Source organism: Podarcis cretensis (assembly GCF_951804945.1).
Source record: "Podarcis cretensis genome assembly, chromosome: 11".
Lineage (NCBI taxonomy): Eukaryota > Metazoa > Chordata > Lepidosauria > Squamata > Lacertidae > Podarcis > Podarcis cretensis.
The window spans coordinates 66,227,750-66,247,895 of record NC_137180.1 but is presented as its reverse complement, the minus strand read 5'-3'; the positions used below and the strand labels follow the sequence as shown (position 1 = coordinate 66,247,895).

General features: G+C 45.0%; 1 protein-coding gene across 1 annotated transcript; it reads left to right on the top strand.

Moving 5' to 3' along the window:
• The first annotated feature begins 697 nt into the window (after positions 1–697).
• LOC307226322 (uncharacterized protein) lies at positions 698–19,126 on the top strand. Its single transcript, XM_079995068.1, has 7 exons — positions 698–1,014; positions 1,101–1,190; positions 12,843–12,932; positions 13,742–14,128; positions 14,996–15,165; positions 16,020–16,099; positions 16,955–19,126. Exons 1-7 carry the CDS (start codon positions 945–947, stop codon positions 17,091–17,093), a joined length of 1,026 nt encoding a protein of 341 aa, XP_079851194.1. The 5' UTR covers positions 698–944; the 3' UTR covers positions 17,094–19,126.
• Positions 19,127–20,146: the final 1,020 nt, after the last annotated feature.

Below are 20,146 nucleotides of genomic sequence, written 5' to 3'. Positions count from 1 at the left end.
CCCTAGCACTTCAACAGTAGGATGAAGCAGCAGCAGGGGGGAAAGGCTAATGCTACACTCGGCCGCATCCACAGAAGTCTTGTGTCCTGATCCAAGTAAGTAACAGTACCGCTGTCTCCTGCCTTGGTGAGACCCCGCCTGCATCCCAGTTTAAGGAGAATAAGGACAAGCTGGAAGGTGTGCAGAGGAGGCAACCAAGAGGATCACGGGTCTGGAAACCAAGCCTGATGAGGAACGGTTGAAGGAGCTCGGTCTGCTTAGCCTGGAAAAGAGGAGACTGAGAGGAGATATGAAAGACGTCTCTAAATATCTAAAGGGCTGTCACATGGAAGAGGGAACAAGCTTGTTTCCTGCTGCCCCGGAGGGGGGGACCCGAAGCAATGGGTTCCTAGGACAGAAAAGGAGGTTTTTAAACAGAAGGTGGGTGGCTGTGGTGCCAGCATTGCTGGGGGTCAGACTAGATGATCCTTGGGCTCCCTTCCAAGCCAACAAGACTATGATTCTATGATTCATCTTTGGGCCTCAGAGTAATTCACTGGTCCGGGAGGGGAGGGGGCCTGGATCCGCAGGGGGGCAGCAGTGGGGATGTCCAGGTTCTGCTGACGGGGCAACACACCCTGCAGGGGAAGCCCCTTCCGTCAGCCTGTGACGCTGACTTGCCCGATTACGAGAAGGAGCAAAGGGGAAAGAGGAAGCCATGCTCTGATGCGCCGCGGTGCGCTGAGGGGGCCATGCAGCTGGCCTGGGTCCCTTGAGGAGATTGCAGGGGAGGAGGAAGGTAGGACTTTTATTTTCATACACTGCAGGAAGTCTCTCACATTTCACTTTCTCTAATTTGCCACCACTTTCCTCTTTTTTCTGCAGAGAGCCCAGGAGCTCCCCCCCAGCCCAACATCTCCCGTTGCCACTAGTCCAGGTGAGACAGGACCCCCCCCCCCCCCAGGATGTCACAGGGTGTGACCTACGCTGACCTGCGCTTCGTGAGGACCCCTCCAGAGAAGAGCCAGGAGAAAGGTACACAGAGCCAACTGGCCCCGATCCCCTCACCAGGGTCCCCTCCGGGTCCCCCCCCATGCCTCACCCCTCGGCTCCTCTTCCAGACCCCAGCGAGGGAGAGCTGACCTACGAGAATGTCTGGGGACCCCCCTGCCAGGAAGAGAGGAATCCCACCCCCACCGAGGGCACGAAAGGTGAGTGTCGGCCAGGTCCTTTATATATATATATATATATTGGTTTTACATAAATTTATACATTATAACGTAAACTATTTCAAAACATAAAATAAAAAGGTTCTTTTGCACCTTCGGACTTCCTCCCCTCCCTCCATGGCTTCCATTTCCAAAGAAAATGTTTCTTTTTTTGCATCTTTTTCTGTTATCTATCTGTTGCATATTCATAGTTTCCAAAGTTCATTTCACATTATAAATGTCATTGCATCCTTGCCAGTGATTTTAACTGTTTGCAGTGGTCTTTTTACTAAGTTAAAAATTATTCCAGTCTTTTAGGAATACTTGATCTTCCTGGTTTCTGATCTTTCCCATTAGTCTTGCCATCTCTACATATTCCATCAACTTGGTCTGTCGTTCTTCTCTGGTTGGCCCTTCACTCTCTTTCCATCTCTGGGCTAGAAGCATTCTCCCTGCCGTCCTTGCATACATGAAAAGTCTTTTGTCTTCTTTTGGTATCTCTTCAACTATTATACCTAACAAAAAAGCTTCTGGTTTTTTAAGAAAAGTTTTCTTAAACATTTTCTTTAACTCATTATATATCATTATATACCAGAAAGCTTTTATCACTCCACAGGACCACCACATATGGTAGAAGGTACCCTCTTTCCCTTCACAATTCCAGCCCAAATTTGAGCTACTTCTATACATTTTAGCAATTTTTGTTGTTGTTTATCAGCCTTCTTTTTGGTCCAGCTCTCACTTCCATACATCACTACTGGGAAAACCATAGCTGGAACTATATGGACCTTTGTTGGCAAGGTGATGTCTCTGCTTTTTAAGATGTTGTCTAGGTTTGTCATTGCTTTTCTCCCAAGAAGCAGGAGTCTTTTAATTTTGTAACTGCTGTCACCATCTGCAGTGATCATGGAGCCCAAGAAAGTAAAATCTCTCACTTCCTTTTTTTTTATAATAATATTTATTAAATTTTTGTATAACCAATAAAAAACATACATAATAACAAAGTATTTTCCATTGTCCACATTTCATTCTCAACTTTGGACTTCCTCACATCTCTTGTTCCTGCTTCCTAAACATAGATTTTACCAGCAAATTATTAACTTAATTTAATTCATATAATATAATTTTCCAATATTTAATGTCTCAAATTTTGGAATTTAACATACTCTTATTGAAGCTTAATCATAAAATATTACTTATCCAAAATTTATCTTTTCATCAACCAATTAAATTTAAATTTATAATCTTTATAACTAGTTTGTTGGAGCCGTGTTTTTGCTAATCTTACATCTTTCTTAACATTCATACAATTTACAATATTTTTGTAGATAGTCCTTAAATTTCTTCCAGTCCTCCTCCACCAGTTCTTCTCCCAGGTCTCGGATTCTGCCAGTCATCTCCGCCAGTTCCATATAGTCTATCAGTTGCATCTGCCATTCTTCCAGTGTGGGTAATTCTTGAGTTTTCCAGCTTTTAGCGATGAGTATCCTTGCTGCTGTTGTAGCATACATAAAAAAGGTTCGATCCTTCTTTTGCACACTCTGACCAACAATGCCCAAGAGAAAGGCCTCTGGTTTCTTAAGGAAGGTATACTTAAATACCTTTTTCAGTTCATTATAAATCATTTCCCAGAAAACCTTCACTCTAGGGCAAGTCCACCAGAGGTGAAAGAATGTTCCTTCAGCTTCTTTACACTTCCAACATTTATTATCAGACACATGGTATATCTTTGCAAGCTTGACTGGGGTCATGTACCACCTGTATATCATTTTCATAATATTTTCTTTCAAGGCATTACATGCCGTAAATCTCAAACCTGTGGTCCATAACTTTTCCCAGTCAGCAAACATGATGTTGTACCCTATGTCCTGTGCCCATTTTATCATGGCTGATTTGACCGTTTCATCCTGTGTATTCCATTTTAACAGCAAATTATACATTCTTGAAAGTATCTTAGAGCTGGGTTCTAACAGTTCAGTTTCTAACTTTGATTTTTCCACCTGGAATCCTACCTTTTTATCCAACTTAAAAACTTCTTTAATCTGAGCATAATGTAGCCAATCTCGCACTTTGTCTTTTATTTTCTCCATACTCTGCAACCTCCAGTTATCTCCATCTTTTTCTATTATTTCCCAATATTTCGGCCATTTGGCCTCCATACTGAGTTTTTTCAAGGCCTTAGCCTCCATTGGTGATAACCACCTTGGGGTCTTATTTTCCAATAAGTCTTTATATTTCAACCAGACATTAAATACTGCTTTTCTGACAACATGGTTCTTGAAATTCTTATGTATTTTAGCCTTGTCATACCACAGATATGCATGCCACCCAAACGCATTGTTGAATCCTTCCAAATCTAAAACATCAGTGTTCTCAAGAAGTAGCCAGTCTTTCAACCAGCAGAAAGCTGCTGATTCATAATACAACTTTAGGTCTGGCAGGGCAAATCCCCCTCTTTCTTTAGCGTCAGTTAATATCTTAAACTTAATTCTGGGCTTTTTGCCCTGCCAGACAAATCTTGAAATATATCTCTGCCACCTCCCAAAACACTCCATTTTGTCCACAATCTGCAAAGTTTGAAACAAAAATAACATTTTTGGCAATACATTCATCTTAATTGCAGCAATACGTCCTGTCAAAGAAAGTTTCAGTCTTGACCAAGCATCTAAATCCCTTTTAATTTCAGACCAACATTTTTCATAATTGTCTTTAAATAAATTCCTGTTCTTCGCTGTTATATTTACCCCTAGGTATCTCACTTTTTTAACCACATTTAATTCTGTCTCTTTCTGAAACCTTTCTGATTCTGAAGAAGTCAAATTTTTTCCCAAGACCTTAGTTTTTTGCTTATTAAGCTTAAATCCCGCCACTCGACCAAACTCATAAATCAGTTGTAATACCCTTTTAGTACTGGGCTCTGGCTCCTGTAGGGTCAAAACTAGGTCATCTGCAAATGCTTTCAGTTTGTATTGTTTCGCTCCGACCTGGATACCTTCCACCCACCGGTCTCCTCTGATCATATTCAAGAGCACTTCTAGGACCGATATAAATAACAAAGGGGATATAGGGCAACCTTGTCGTCTTCCTTTTTCAATTCTAAACTCTTCTGTCACCACATTGTTAACTATCAGTTTTGCCTTTTGCTCTGAATAAATTGCCTCTATCCCATTATAAAACCCCCGCCCCACTCCCATTCCTAACAAATTTTTCTTCATAAACTTCAAGGAGATATTATCAAAGGCCTTCTCCGCGTCTATAAATATCAAAACTGCTTTTGTATTAATGTTTGTTTGCAAGAGTTCCAAAATATCAATAATGTTCCTTGTGTTTGCAAACAAATGTCTACCTGGGAGAAAGCCTGCCTGGTCCTTGTGAATTACTTCATTTAAGACTTTTTTAAATCTACTTGCTAAAATGTCTGCAAATATTTTGTAATCCACATTTAGGAGGGAGATGGGGCGGTAATTCTTAAGTTGTGTCTTTTCAGTTTCTAGTTTAGGTATCAATGTGATGAAAGCTTCTTTCCACGACTCCGGTGCCTTCTTCCCCTCCATAATTTCATTGCAAACCTCCATTAATGGATGTATCAAATAGTCTTTCAATGTCTTATAATATTTGGAGGTAAGCCCATCTGGCCCTGGAGACTAGCCCAATTGCATGTTCTGAATGGCCTCCTCGATCTCTAATTGTGTTATTTTATAATTCAGGATTGTTCTATTCCGAAGAGTCAACTTTGGTAAACCATTCTTCTTTAGAAACTGTTCTATCTCTGATTCATTTTGCGGCCCTTGAGTATATAGTTGTTTGAAATATCTCTGGAAGGACTTTCTGATTTCCACTGGGTTCTGAATATTTCTTCCCTCAATTTCTAAATTTGTTACTGTGTTCAGCTTTTGTCTCTTTTTCAGCTGCCATGCTAGCAGCTTTCCACATTTGTTTGCCGATTCAAAGGATCTTTGTTTCATTAACTTAACTTTCCATTCCACTTCCTGGTTTATCAGTTTTGAATATTGTGCTTGATAATGTTTGATTTCTCTTAATATCTCCTTTGATTTCGGTCTCGATCGTAACTTCTTCTCGCCTTCTTTAATTTTCTCCAAGATCTTATCTTTCTTATCATTCTGTACTTTTTTCTTGATAGTATTCTGTTGTATCAGAAACCCCCTCATGACCGCCTTACTTGCGTCCCATACAGTTCTTTTTTCCACCGTAGTATTCAGGTTTATCTCAAAATAGTCCTTCAAAGCTTTTTGGGCCTTTTTAATAATATCCTGATCTCTAAACAAGTTGTCATTCATCCTCCATCTAAAGGAGCCGGTTGGAGTTAATCTCATATCCATCTTCACCGCATTATGGTCGGAGCAAGTCTTTGGGCAGATTTCCACTTTTTTTATCTTGGGTGCCAGGCCTCTGGTTATCCAAATTTGGTCGATTCTTGTCCATGTCAGTTGGGCTTCAGAAAAGAATGTTCCTTCCCTTCCTAGAGGGTTCTTTGTTCTCCAAATGTCAATCAAGTCCATGTTGTCAGTCATGTCAAAGAATGTTTTCGGTAGTCTGCCGTCTTTTGTCACGTTTTGGCTATGTGACTTATCCATATTGGTTGATACCACTCCATTCAAATCTCCCATCATAATGATGTTATCATAGTCCAGATAGTCCAGCATAATCTCATGCAGCTTCTTGTAGAATTCCGATTTTCCCTCATTTGGCGCATAAATTCCTAATAACAAAAACTTTTCTCCTTGGGTCTGGATCTCTATTGCCAAAATTCGTCCTTGTTCATCTTTAAATAAAAATTTTGGTGACAGGCTCTCTTTTGCGTATATCACCACACCTCTTTTCTTTACTCGGTCCGATGAAATAAATTATTGGCCTAATCTTTTGTTTATTAACACTTTTCTATGTAGCCTAGTCACATGTGTTTCTTGCAAGCAAATAACGTCCAATTGTTCTTTTTTCAAGATATGAAATATCCTTCTCCTTTTCTCCGGAATGTTGGCGCCATTTATGTTCCAGCTCAGAAGTTGCAGAGACATCCTGGTCAAATCTGTTATTGTTCTAGTGGTGGTATCTTTTTATCCTGGTCTACCGACCCCAAAGGTGTAGATGTGGGTTCAGGCTGTGGTCCAGCCCCTGAGGGTCTTTCAATCCCTTTCTGAAGGTCCTCTCCGTACGAATTCAAAAAATTATCTCTGTCTTCAGCTGTTTTAATTTTAATCTTCTTCCCCCTGAACGTAAAAGATAGTCCTTGTGGAAATTCCCACCTAAAGATAATCAGGTTGCTCCTCAACAGCTTGACTAATTCAAGGTAGGTGGATCTAAGAACCAAAAGTTGTTTAGGAATATCCTTGTAAATCTCTGCTCTTTTGTCCAAAATTTTGAGTGACTTTCCGTAATGTAGTCCTAATATTTTATCCCTTTCCTCCTTGGATCTCAGGGTAATCAAACAGTCTCTGGGCTTGTCCTTCCTTATAAGTTTTCCAAGTCTGAAAGCAGTCATAATTTTAAAGTCCTTTTCCTCCTCCAAAGGCCACCACTTGGAAAACTCTTTAGTTAAAAACTCAGTTAAGTTCCCTTGTTCAAGTTCAAGTTCTGGTATAAACCTCAATTTTAGGTTGTTTTCCCTGGCCCGAAGTTCAATCATAGACAGATAGGCCTGTTGTTCCCCAGCCTGCTTATGGAGTGGTCTCACCTCCTGCTCCAATACTGCAGTTCTCTGAATGGCTTCCTCTGCCAATCTCCGATTTTCTACAGTGGATTCAGATAAATTGCTAATTGCTTGAGCGTTCGAAATAACTTGTTCAGTTAACTTGTTAACAGAGTCTCTGGTCTGATCAATCTTTGCCGTTTGATCATCCACCTTTTTATCTAAGCCTTCCAATTTTTCAAGAATTTTGTCTAATACTGAAGCAGTTCCACCTGCTGCCATATCTTCACCCGACAGCTGCTCCCTTTCTTCTAGTTCCAAAACAGCAGGGACCGATGATCTGCGCGGCTGGGAAAGTAAATTCAAAGTTGTTTGCTTTTTTGCTTTACCCGCTCTTGTTTGTCTCCCAGTGCCGCTCATTCCACTTCTGTCCACGAGTCAAGGTCAAACTGAGTATGTTCTCATGGGAATCCACAAGCCCATGAGATAAACAACCACATAGGAGGAAAGGAAACCAAAAGAAAAGTCACATATAATTGTAAATCCAAAGATCCTCTAGGGGGAGTCCACTTGTATTGTAAGGAAGAAGTCAAATAATACTTTTAAAAGAATGTCCAAACAGCCTTTAATTTCTTGAAAAACCTTCAGCAGTTGTATTTAGCAGAGTTGGTCTCAATATATAACAATGTCTCAATAAGTGCAAGATGTAACAATTCAAAGCAACAGTTCCTTTTAGGCTCAGCTAATACTAGCTCCAGTAACAAAATATCAAAGTCTTGCAATCTGACAGTTCTAGTGTCTAGGCAGTCCAACTGCCTGGGATTCTTGATCAATTTGTAAATCCAACAGTGGAGGTATCAGGCAGTTCATAAATTAAAATAAAACTTTCAAAAGTTAAGTCCTAAAGTAGCTTAAGTAGATGTAAGAATTGATTGTCCTTTGACACTTCTAAAGGCTCCAAACGTCAAAGCCTTTGCTTTAGATCTTAAGCAGTGGCAAGAGACGGACTTCCTGGTTGCGTCTCTCGTTTTTAGCCAAATTAGCGAAAATTTTGGTCCCAAACCTTATCTTTTCTTGTCTTACTCACGAGTTGTTGGTTCCAAGCCGAATGATTCCAGGAAAAAAGGACAGCGCTCGCCGACAGCAGCTACGCGGCTTCACTCCGCAGAAAGAGCGATTGACTCACAGCACCGCACCCGCTTCTACGTTCCGGAGCCTCTTACGAGGTCCCTTCAACGTTTCGGGGAGCGCTCCTGGTGCCCGCCGAGTCCCACGGCCACAGGCTTACGCTGCCTGTGGTTTTCCGGTGTGGGTCTCCGCTGCGCCGTAGCGGACGACCCGTTCCTGCGGAGCTCCCTCTTCGCAGTTAGAAGAGGGCAGCCATTGCCAGACGCGCCGCCTCCGGAAGTCTGTCTCACTCCTCCATTTCTTCCCCTTCTATTTAAATACCAACGGTGCATCATTTTCATATCATTTTCCTTCAATGAACAGCAAGCAGCAAAATTAAAATCTTCTTTCAATAACTTTTCCCATGATGAAAACTGGATATTGTATCCGAAATCTCTTGCGTGTATCATCATTGCCTTAATTTCTTCATCTTTTGTAAACCATTCTAATAGTAATTTGTACATTTTTGAAAGTACCTTCACGTCATTTGAGTGCTGGCCAAGTCCTAAGCCACCTGCATCCTCCGTTGGAGCCAACAGGCATTTTGAACATATTAGGAAAGGGTTTAAACCTGCCCTCAAGGTCTGTCCCTTAACTCCCACCTGAAGGCCACTTCCCAGTCAGTCCCTCCTCGCTACCTGCCAGATTCCAGCAGGGGAATCTTCTCAGGGTCTTCTGAGCATAATCCCACATTCCCTATGACCTGAGAAGGGAGATTACTGACCCCAACATCAGGCGCCACCAAGCTTCTAGTCGCCTGGGCTCAGTTTTCAACCCAGGGGCTCCTTTTCGCCACTGGTGCCTCTCCCCAGTGGATCCTGGCCACCTTGGGATCTACCAGGAACACACTCCAGTTTTCCTCGTGGCTGGGGGGGGGGGCTTCTCTGAAAGGTCCCTCACTTCTGAAAGGTAAGGGCCCTGTTTCTCTTTCAAAAAAGGACCCCTTTGATAACAACTGGGGGCCTTGCAGCCACAGAACTGACAGAGGTTGGGTTTCTCCCACTGAAGCAAAAACCTCCATCAACCCCAAAGGGCTCTTTCAGGTGTTTTGCAGAAGTTGTGTTTTTTTTTAAACCACACATTTCTCAGAAATCCTCTGAAAATGTAGGCTTCTCAAAACCCCTTTTTTTAAAAAAAAAACATTGGTTTCTTATCTTCCTCATCCTCTGCACTCACGGCAAGGAGCCCATTAATATAGGTTAATAATATTACCCTGTATTGAAACATCACATCTTAGGTAGGACAATTTAAGTGCTCAAAAGAACCTCAGGTGAATTTGTGACTTGAACCAAAGAATTCAAAGGCCTTAATAAAGGGAGTCACAGCAGACCTCAAACAGGCCATGCAGGCGTCATGACTAAAGAACCCCCCAAAAGGTAAAGGTAAAGGTACCCCTGCCCGTACGGGCCAGTCTTGACAGACTCTGGGGTTGTGCGCCCATCTCACTTAAGAGGCCAGGGGCCAGCGCTGTCCGGAGACACTTCTGGGTCACGTGGCCAGCGTGACATCGCTGCTCTGGCGAGCCAGAGCCACACACGGAAACGCCGTTTACCTTCCCGCCACTAAGCGGTCCCTATTTATCTACTTGCACCCGGAGGTGCTTTCGAACTGCTAGGTTGGCAGGCGCTGGGACCGAGCAGCGGGAGCGCACCCCGCCGCAGGGATTCGAACCACCGACCTTTCGATCGGCAAGTCCTAGGCGCTGAGGCTTTAACCCACAGCGCCACCTGCGTCCCTAAAGAACCCCCTACAGATAGCCAACTCCCTGCAATGGAGGAATCTTTTGCCCAGTGTGGGGCTTGAACCCATGACGGTGAGGTTAAGAGCCTCAGGCTCTGCCAACTGAGCTCCCACTACTATTCGGCAGGCGCTGTGCAAAGAAACAGTGACACTCGCTGCCCAGGAAGCTCATAAACTGTGCACCTAATTATATCTTTGCTTCTTTTCCTCCTTGCTGGATTGGGGCCCTCCTTGAGCAGTTTTTACTGCTTAATATTGTTATGAGTTTGTGGAAGGAAGAGTGTAGGCAGTTGTTAAACTAGAAGCCAGGCTAGCTTCCTGTGTCAAGGGATCGCCTGGGTGAGCAGCTATTAGGAGAACAAAGGAAATGGGCTCCGTGCAAGAAGACAACTGGGCGGCCCCATGCCCTCAGTTTTTTTGTTTGTTTTAATTTTATTTAGCCCCACATTTCTATCTTAGCTTCTCTATCCCCTACACCCATTCACCCTCCACTAAAAGCCACAGAGAGGATTCAGGAGTCCTGTTAATGGCAGTTGCTCAATATTCCCACCACCAGGAAGGCAACTTCCCCCTCCACCGCTGCAAGAAACAGTGGGATGAAAAGAAAGAAGACGTTGTTCTCTCCTAACTACCCTTCAATGTTGAGCTGCTTTGAGGAAGGCAGAGTTTGACCGCATCCTGCTTGGGTTATAGTGCCTGAAAAGACACCACTATGCATTGATGTCCTGGCCATTTCACAAAAAGATGGAGTTGCACAGGCTCTCACAACCTCATTGGGAACTTCACTGTCATCATGAACAAGAACAAACTCAAGGAACCGAGTCTCCTCTTCATAACACCTGATGGGCTTAGGACCCTCAGGATCTACTGGGCCAGAAGTGAGGCATCTAATCATAAGCCTGCATTTTTAGCAAGCTTATATTTTGATCAGGGCCTGTATCTTAAAATGAGCTTAAAGATCTTCAAATGTTTCATGCCAGGCAGAAGAGCAGCTGCCTAAGAACCTTGGCAATGTTTTTACTCCTAGACAAGGGGGCCCCCTGATTTATAGCAGAAAACAATTCTCAAAGTCGTAAAAAGGGAATTACAGGCTGACAGCCAAGGTTACACTGACCCTACATATTACAGAAGATAAAAAAGAGATAAACATAATTAAGAGTGGGTAAATAGTAAAATAAAACCATGTGCCTCCCATTAAACTTGAGCCATATTTTCCTAAGGTTGAAAGGTCAAGAGCAGTGAAAAAGGCAACTGGCTTGGCTGGAGAAGAGAGTATTTTGGGAAGTCTTTTTCTAAAGTTGTTTCTTTCTTAAACTGAGATCCTTTTAAGATTTCTTTTCCTTTTAAAAGGTTATCTATGTTATGTATTAAATATATATATTGGCTTAAATGTAATTATGCAAAGGAATTAGAAGCTAAGAAATGTTAAATCCTTATGCTAGATTCTTATTTCATATAGTTGGAAGAGATCACAGGGGCCATCAGCCACCAGCCCAGCCCCCCTTGCTAAGCAGGAAACATCATTAGAGCATTTGTCAAGCTTTTGTTTAGAGACCTCCAAAGGAAGGAGATCTTTCAATGATGATCCTTGACATCTGTTTAAGATAAAAATTTGAGATTAAACCATTTGTTTTGGAGGGCAATAGGGCAAGGAGGGCAAGAGGTGAGCTGGTAATTAAGGTTCCTTGTTGAGACACATGTAAGATATATTACTACTTATTTGTCATTTATAGATAGAAGAATATATAGCTTTTTGTTTCCCATAAAAGGGCATGAGGAAATGGGTGTATCTTTTGTGATTGGTTCTAGCAAACAGCCAATAGGAATTTCAACCAGGCTGATTGGACAGAGGCAGCCACAGGAGGAGCAAGGGGGCTGGATTAAGGAAATAAATGCTGGCCAGAATGGCAAGAGGCCAGGCCAGAGCTTGGTAACCATATACCACTGTGCCTCATATTTATTTGTCTGACAAATAAATTATTATTTTAATTTCTCTATTGCTGCGTTGAATATTTCATTCCAGCTAAGCGTTAACCACAAGCAGGGTGCTACAGAAGCACAAAGGATTGGACCCTGCAGACCATTTAACTCACAAAGTGGAACCAGTAAAACGTCCAAAAGGTTACACATGATACAAACGGTTCAGCTTTCACTAATCAGTGTAATTGGCTGACCCCCCCCCACTCCCTCAGTTCAGAGATAGAAGGACAAAGCCTCAGTTTAGAGTTAAAGGGGGCAGTCGTGTGACTTAGAAGGAAAGCAGCAAACTTGTTGTTGAAAGTTAAGAGCAATAGCTCACAGCTTCTACAGCCTACATATACTGTAGTGGGGGCATTTAAAATGAGAGTTGCCATAGCGATCCATAGTGAAAAGTAGAACTCAATAGGTTTGGAGTCTTCCTAAAAAGAAGTTCAACAACTTTTGGTGTGTCCTGGTTTTTCCTTTTTGAAAGCTGGTTGGCACTCAGTAAGTAAAACTTACAGCCCTTTATAGCATCACGATCACCAACAAACCAGGCAGTTCTAGGGCTGGGGAAATTCCTAGCCTGTTTAAGGGGAGCCTTTGGGGTTCAGGGCCTTCCAGAAAGGAGACAACAGGCACCTCCAAACTGTTCTGGGGTATTGAACAGGCTTCCCATCCTGGGTTTTTCTGTGTTTAGAATGTTTTTCATCCTGAGATTATGCACCTCCAGATTTTCAGACTGAAGAAGGGCTCCCAAAGAGGCTTTAATTTCATGAACTTTTTACTCAAATTATCACTGGATCCTTTTCAACTATGCAGAATATAAATCTGAAGGGAATCTTGGGGTTTCCGCAGCCATTCCACCCGTCTGACTTGGGACAGTGGCTCTCCTCATCTTGGGGTGTTTGGGCTCTGCATGAGAGGGGGGCCCCACCGAACAAGAGGAGAGAGGACCCCAAAGGAGCCTGCTCCTTCCCCCACAAATGAGATTGGCCCCGACTGCAGCAGAGAAGCTTGGGCCTGACAGGGATTTGGGGCTGCCTTCAGTTCCCAGCCCTCCCTCCAGGATCTGGCTTCCTTTGAGGGTTGACCCCATTCCACAGGAACCCCAAACTGACCCCACTGAGTTTCTCTTCCAGAGTCAGACCGTCGGACCTGGTACGCCATCCTGGCATTGTTGGCCACCTGCCTCTTCCTTCTTTCCACCGCCATAGGACTGGGGGTCCGATGTGAGTAGCGGGTGCCCCCTGCCCAAGCCCATTGACCTGATAAATGGGGGAGGGGGAAAATGTCTGTGAACCACCCTGAGACCTTTTGATAAAGGGCAGCATATAAATTTAATAAATAAAATATAATAAGTGTCGCAGGAGCTTACCCTGGAGCCTGGGCTCAGAGAGGGTCTGCCTGGTGCCCTCCAGGTAGTGTTCAACTCCAGTTCCCACCAGTCCCAACCTGCATGGTCAGTGGTCAGGTTCAAGGGGAGCTGGATCCTCACATTGCGAGAGTACCTCACTGTCTCCTAGGATGTGTTGTTGTTGTTGTTGAGTCGTTTAGTGGTGTCCGACACTTTGTGACCCCCTGGACCCGAGCACATCAGGCCCTCCTGTTTTCCACTGCCCTCCTCATGTTGGTAGCCTCAAGAACACGGCCCCACCATCTCATCCCCTTCTCCTTGTGCCCTCCATCTTTCCCAACATCAGGGTCTTTTCCAGGGAGTCTTCTCTTCTCCTGAGGTGGCCAAAGTCTTGGAGCCTCAGCTTCAGGATCTGTCCTTCCAGTGAGCACTCAGGGCTGATTTCCTTCAGAATGGAGAGGTTTGATCTTCTTGCAGTCCATGGGACTCTCAAGCACCATAATTCAAAACTCCTCTGATGTATACCCCCCATTTGTATCTCTCTGAGCAGCCTGCCTTTGGGCACCCGCAGTGGAGACTGGCTCCCCTCTGTCATGCTCTTTCCTGGCACCTGAAGGTGCCTTTTCCTCCTCCTCCTCCTCCTCCTCCTCCTCCTCTCATGTCACCCCTGCTTGTGCTCTGCAGACTGGCAGGTCTCACGGCAGCTGCAGCAGGCGACTGAAGATGGCAGTGCCCTGGAACGGAGAATGGGCTCCCAGGAGGGCAGGCTGGCCCAGACCCAGGCCCAGCTGGAAGAGGCCCAGGAGGAGCTCCACTCCACCAACGGGAGCCTGTGGAGCTGCCTGGCTGCTGGGAACAGGACGCAGGAGCAGCTGAGGGAAGCCAACCAGAGCCTGATGCTCACGCAGGAGGAGAAGGAGAAGCTGCAGCAGGAGAAGGAAGAGCTGGAAAAGTATAAGAAAGAGCTGGAAGAGGAGAAAGAGCAGCAGCAAGAGGACAAAGCAAGGCTGCAGGAGGAGAAGGAGATTGTTCAGCAGCAGTTGGAGGAGATGAGGGGAAAACTGGAACGAGGTATAACTTGCCAACAGAAGGATATGTCCGTTGCATTCAGATCAGGAGGCGGGGCAGGCTCCCTGCGCACCGTATTCTATCACCTGCCTCTCAGGTGGTGGAAGAGGATTGGGATCCTACAGGGCAGGGTGGCCCAACCTCTCAGAGCACGTGGGCTGCAAGAGTACAAACTGAATTAGATTTCCATACTGTATATTAAAGTGTTCACAATACAGTAGTACCTCGGGTTACATACGATTCAGGTTACATACACTTCAGGTTACAGACTCCGCTAACCCAGAAATAGTACCTCAGGTTTGCTTCAGGATAAGAACAGAAATCGTGCTCTGGCGGTGTGGCAGCAGCAGGAGGCCCCATTAGCTAAAGTGGTGCTTCAGGTTCAGAACAGTTTCAGGTTAAGAACGAACCTCCAGAACGAATTAAGTTCTTAACCCGAGGTACCACTGTATTATCAATATTATTTAATGTACACAATTACAGTTGTACCTTGGATCTCTAACGCCTTGGCCCCCGGCCCCAGCCTCTCCACTGGATTCCTGTGCAGGCAGCACTATGTCTCTGATGGCACCTGCAGACACACCCAGGAGCACCTGCAGACTCCCTGGCAGGGGCCCTGACACTCCTTGCCCACCTGCCAAAGCCCTGGGAATACATGTGGAAAGTGTCCCCTCCCCCATCCAGCTTCTCTTTGGTGTGGGCACCATGATCCACGTCACCCACGACACCCCCTCTCCCTCTCATAGACTCTCAGCCCATGGACTGGGGACAGACCAGGGCCCCACCAGAGTGGGTCCCCCCCTAAGCCGGCCTGAGACCAGGTGGCTTTCAGCTGAACACCTTCCCTTGACTTTCCCTTGCCTTCTCCAGCCTACTGTCCCCGAGAATGGAAGTTATTTGGGTGGAAATGCCTGCGGATTTCACAGGAAATGAAGACTTGGGAGGAAAGCCAGAAAGCCTGCATGAGGGAATCATCTCAGCTGCTTGTTTTAAAGTCCTGGAGTGCAAAAGAATTATGGGATGCCACAGTCATTGATGAGGTAATAACTTTGGGGTGCAAATGCCTCAGACTTTAAGGAATGGGGCTGCTGGTGCTGGGGAGTCAAGTCCAGAGTCTAACAGATCTTGCAGAAATATCCACCAGGACAGGGAGCAAGAGGAAAGAGATAACCCATGATTTCTCAGTGCAGATGCAACCCCCCCCATGACCTGGAAGGGGTACCATGGCACATTCTGTGTGGGGTTTGCAGCCATGTTAGCCAAGACTACCAACTTTTATTTTACTGTAGCTTAGAAGTATTTATCAACTTATTATATTTGCTGTAAATGCTGCCTGCACTGAAATGTGAGTAAACAGGGGGTTTTTTATTTAAAAAAATTTACTAAAACATGTAATTCAGTCTCAGAAACAGATGTGAACAAGGGGAAGGTCAGCAGACCACAAATAAAAGGGGAAATAAATGTATAACTGCCTTATTCCTCAACTTCAGTAAGCTGCAAAAACATTTAAGTGTTTTATTCTGCTAAAAAGGCTTCACCTCCCGTTTCCGTTTTTATTTCGCCCACACATGTGGGATAGAAGGTTTTAAATTTCACTTTACAGAATTAATCCTCAATTCACATCTTCTGCATTCTGGACCTGGGTCTTCTTCCAGACCACTTTGCACCAGAGCAAGGTGTGTGCTGGGAAGCCAACCAGGGCACCTGATTTTGGAGTATCTAGTTGCCCCATAGCCAGCTAGAGAAAAAGCAAATTTTCCTGCTACTCTCTAGTTTCCTGTAGACTCTAATTAACTGTATTAGTTTTTTATATATGAGTCTCTTAAAAAGTAAGAAAGGAAAGTCTCATTGGGAAGGAGGTCCTTCTCCATGAACATTTTATTATTTCTCCTAGCATGATCAATACTGGATTGGACTTAAAAAAGTCTGGAGTCCAGAGTCCTGGAAATGGGTTGATGGTACGGGCTATGAAGGGTAAGTGGAAGAGAGGGGGGTCCCTTTGCTACCCATTAAATCAGATTTGCTTGGGCTGAACATAGTTCCTCCTACAGCCACCCCTGGAATCTGCAGCCTTTCCCCTTCTTAGAGGGCTTAGCCTCACAAAAACCTTCCCTTTACCAGTGAAAGCAATTCTGGGAAAACCTGAATTGACCTTTGCTCTGATTCGCTGGTAAAGATCCGATTTTCCTGGGGGAAACGGGAGGGCAAAAAGAGACTTTGCCTGTCCCTGGTTTGGACGGATCTGGATTCTCCTCCCAGAAGATATTTTGCAGCCCCCAAACAGGCTCCTCCTAAACTGGCCACCACTGACAATTCAGATTCTGCAAAACGTGGCTGGTACACGTGGCTGTTGTGTATGTCTGGTGCCTGTGACAATGGTCATTGTCCTGGCCTTAGTTAGAGGCTGTGGTGGGGACTTGGGATTTGGGGAGAGTCGTTTAACTGCCCCCCCCCCGAAGGCCTCAGGGCGGTTCACGTAAAATATCACATATATAAAATCAAAATCAAAACAATAACTCAATAGCCCCCCCCCCAAAAAAAGAGCCAGCATTTTAAAAAGGGTATAGGATGTCAATCAGATCAACCAAAGGCCTGTTTAAAAAGGAACATTTTCGCCTGGCACCTTAAGGTGTATAATGAAGGTGCCAGGCGAACTTCCCTGGGGGGAGCATTCCACAGACAGGGAGCCACCGCAGAGAAGGCCCGTTCCCATGTTGCCACCTTCCAGACCTCTCAAGGAGGAGGCACATGAAGAAGGGCCTTAGATAATGATGAATGGTGAGGAGGGATTGAGTCTTTTTTCCTTGACTGTCATTTTTGTCTTTCTAGAGCTGAAAGTATTGGGACTTGTAGCAGTCCTTGGAACAGCTGCGTTCAAATGAGCCAAGGAGCCCTGCAATGGTGTCACTGTTCAACAAAAACCAGATACATCTGCGAGAAGAACACTCAATATCCACAGCCAGTGTGAGCTCAGTAGGGCCAAAGTACGCACAAAGACCCCCAACAGGCAAGGCCTTCTCTGGAGGAGTCAGCATGGCTTCTTCCAGCAATGAACCCCCTTCTTGCCATCACCAGTAGCTTATTTGTCTCCAGGTGAGCGTGTTACACGAGAACAAACAAAGCACGCTTCCCTCTAATTGTCAATAAAATAAATGTTCAATAATACACAGTGTGGGCACACATACAAACCATATTCTGAAATGGTGCAGGACACCAATCCCGGAGCCACACTCTTAAGTGACCTCAGATCGTTCTCTGCAAAAGCAGAGTATTGGCCGGGGGGGGGAGGGCTTTCCAAATTGCTATTTTTCATGTGTAAATCCTGTAAATAAACAAACTGTTGTAAACTGCTTGGAATGAAGGGGCTTAAAGGTAAAGGGACCCCTGACCATTAGGTCCAGTCGCGGACGACTCTGGGCTTGCGGCGCTCATCTCGCTTTACTGGCCGAAGGAACTGGCGTACAGCTTCCAGGTCATGTGGCCAGCATGACTAAGCCGCTTCTGGCGAAACCAGAGCAGCGCATGGAAACACCATTTACTTTCCCGCCGGAGTGGTACCTATTTATCTACCTGCACTTTGACGTGCTTTCAAACTGCTAGGTGGGCAGGAGCAGGGACCAAGCAACAGGAGCTCACCCTGACCGTCTGATCGGCAAGCCCTAGGCTCTGTGGTTTAGACCACAGCGCCACCCACATCCCACTCTGCAAAAAACGGTCTGGCAAGTATCTGTTAAGCAGAGTGGACCTGTCAACAGAGCATCTTCTGTACATCAATAGGTGTAAAATTGGGGAATGACATTCAGGAATTGAAGTATTTACCATTTCAAAAGAATGGCCCAGACTGGCCAAAACAACCCCTCTGCAGCACCACAAATCCAACTCAATGCTTTAATGTTGGAAAATGTCGATCACTTCTCCAACCTCCAACCTTGTCTTTCCACAAGGGCCAACATTGATGCCAAAATCCAGCATTGCCTGAACTCTGCGAGTGCGGCTTTCTCCTGATTGAAGTGCAGAGTGTTTGAGGACTGGGACATTGGCAGAGAAAACCAAAATGCTTGTTTACAAAGCTATTATACTACCAACCTTACTGTCTGCTTGTGAAACATGGACCACTTACAAACACCATCTCCAACTCCTCAAAAGATTCCATCAACAGTGTCTCTGAAAATTTTTACACATTCACTTGGGAAGACAGGCGAACTAGTGCCAGTGTACTGGAAGAAGCAAAGATCACCAGTGTCGAAACAATAATTCTTCAACATCAACTTCGTTGGACTGGTCATGATGTTCAGATGCCTGATTGTCATCTTCCAAAGCAACTACTCTATTCTGAACTTAAAAATGGAAAGCGTAATGGTGGTGGTCGACAGGTAAAGGCAGTGGAAGACAGGAGTGCCTGGCGTGCTCTGGTCCATGGGGTCACGAAGAGTCGGACACGACTAAACGACTAAACAACAATGGTGGTGGTCAAAAAAAGAGGTTTAAAGGTGCTCTCAAGGTAAATATTTAAAATTGTAGTATAAACACCAACAACTGGGAAACACTGGTCTGTGAGCGCTCCAGTTGGAGAACAGCCTTTACCAAAGGTGTCATGGGCTTTGAAGACACTCGAACTCAGGATGAAAGGGAGAAACATGCTAAGAGGAAGGCACGTTTGGCAAACCTTCACCGTGATCCACTCCCACCTGGAAACCAATGTCCCCACTATGGAAGGACGTGTGGATCCAGAACTGGCCTCCACAGTCACTTAGAGACTCACTGTGAAGACCCTGTTCATGGAAGACAATCTTACTCGGCTATGAGGGATCACCAAAGAAGAAGAAAGAAGAAGAAATTTGATGAATGGGATTCAGGAATTAAGGTACAGTGGTACCTTCGGTTGTGAATGGGATCCGTTCCGGAGGGCCGGCCGGATCCTGAGGTTTTCGCAACCCAAGTGATAGACCACTTCTGTGCATGAGCATGGGGTGAAACACTTCTGGGTTTGCCACTTTCGCAACCCAAAGTTTGCGTTACCTGAGGGTAATGCAAACTGAGGTGCTACTGTATTTATCATTTCAAAAGAATGGCCCAGATAGGACAATCAGCAAACAATTATTGGATATCTTGACAGACAGGAGAAAAGCCACAGACTCAAATTTCTGTTGCAGACCCCCTCTTTATGTGACACAAGTTTGATCCTTTTTGGGTGGCCCTAACTAAGGGGCTGGGCAATTTCTAAAGCCTTTAAAAGTTCCTGCACACCTTTGTTCTGGGTCCTCGCCGCCTACCAAGGAAGTTGAGTACGGTTGTTGCAACAGAATAATAAAGATCTGCCTTGCTTTCACTGGATCCGGCCTTAGTTCATTCTTCTCTGACCAATATCGAACGTGGGGGATTCTTAGTCCCTAAATGGGGAGTTTAGGGATTCCAACCATACTGGGAAGAACAATATGTTGTTAGCCACTCTGAGACCGGCTTCGGCTGGGGAGGGCGGGATAAAAATAAAATTTATTATTATTATTATTATTATTATTATTATTAGCCATTCAGCAGTTGAACAGCCCCCTTTGGACACACGGGACAACTCCTAGGGGGTTATTTGAGGGGGCTGGGCTCCCACAAAGCTGATGGACATCTCCATTCAAATGGGGTGTGTGCACTGCATCATGTGATCGATCGTGTGGGGTGGGGCTTACCTGGGCCCCTACATTATTTTATTAAAGTTGGCACCCCTGCCCTTGGAAGCTGGTGGACCCTCCATTGGAAGTGGTCAAGGAGGGGTTGGGTGGCCGTTTGCCAGGGATTCTTGAGCTGTGGTTCCTGTATTCCCATGCCCCACCAACCTCCGTCTCCCCCCAGCTCCCCACCGGCCTGCCCAAGGGGGTGGTCCTGGCTGTTAGTGTCCTCCTCCTCCTCCTCTGCTCATCCTCAGTGCTGCTCCCTTGCAGAACTCATTGAGGGGGAAGGATGGGGGCTAAATTTCTGTGTTCAGTTTCCATTTCTGTGTTCCATTTCCAGTTAATTTTATTTTTATGT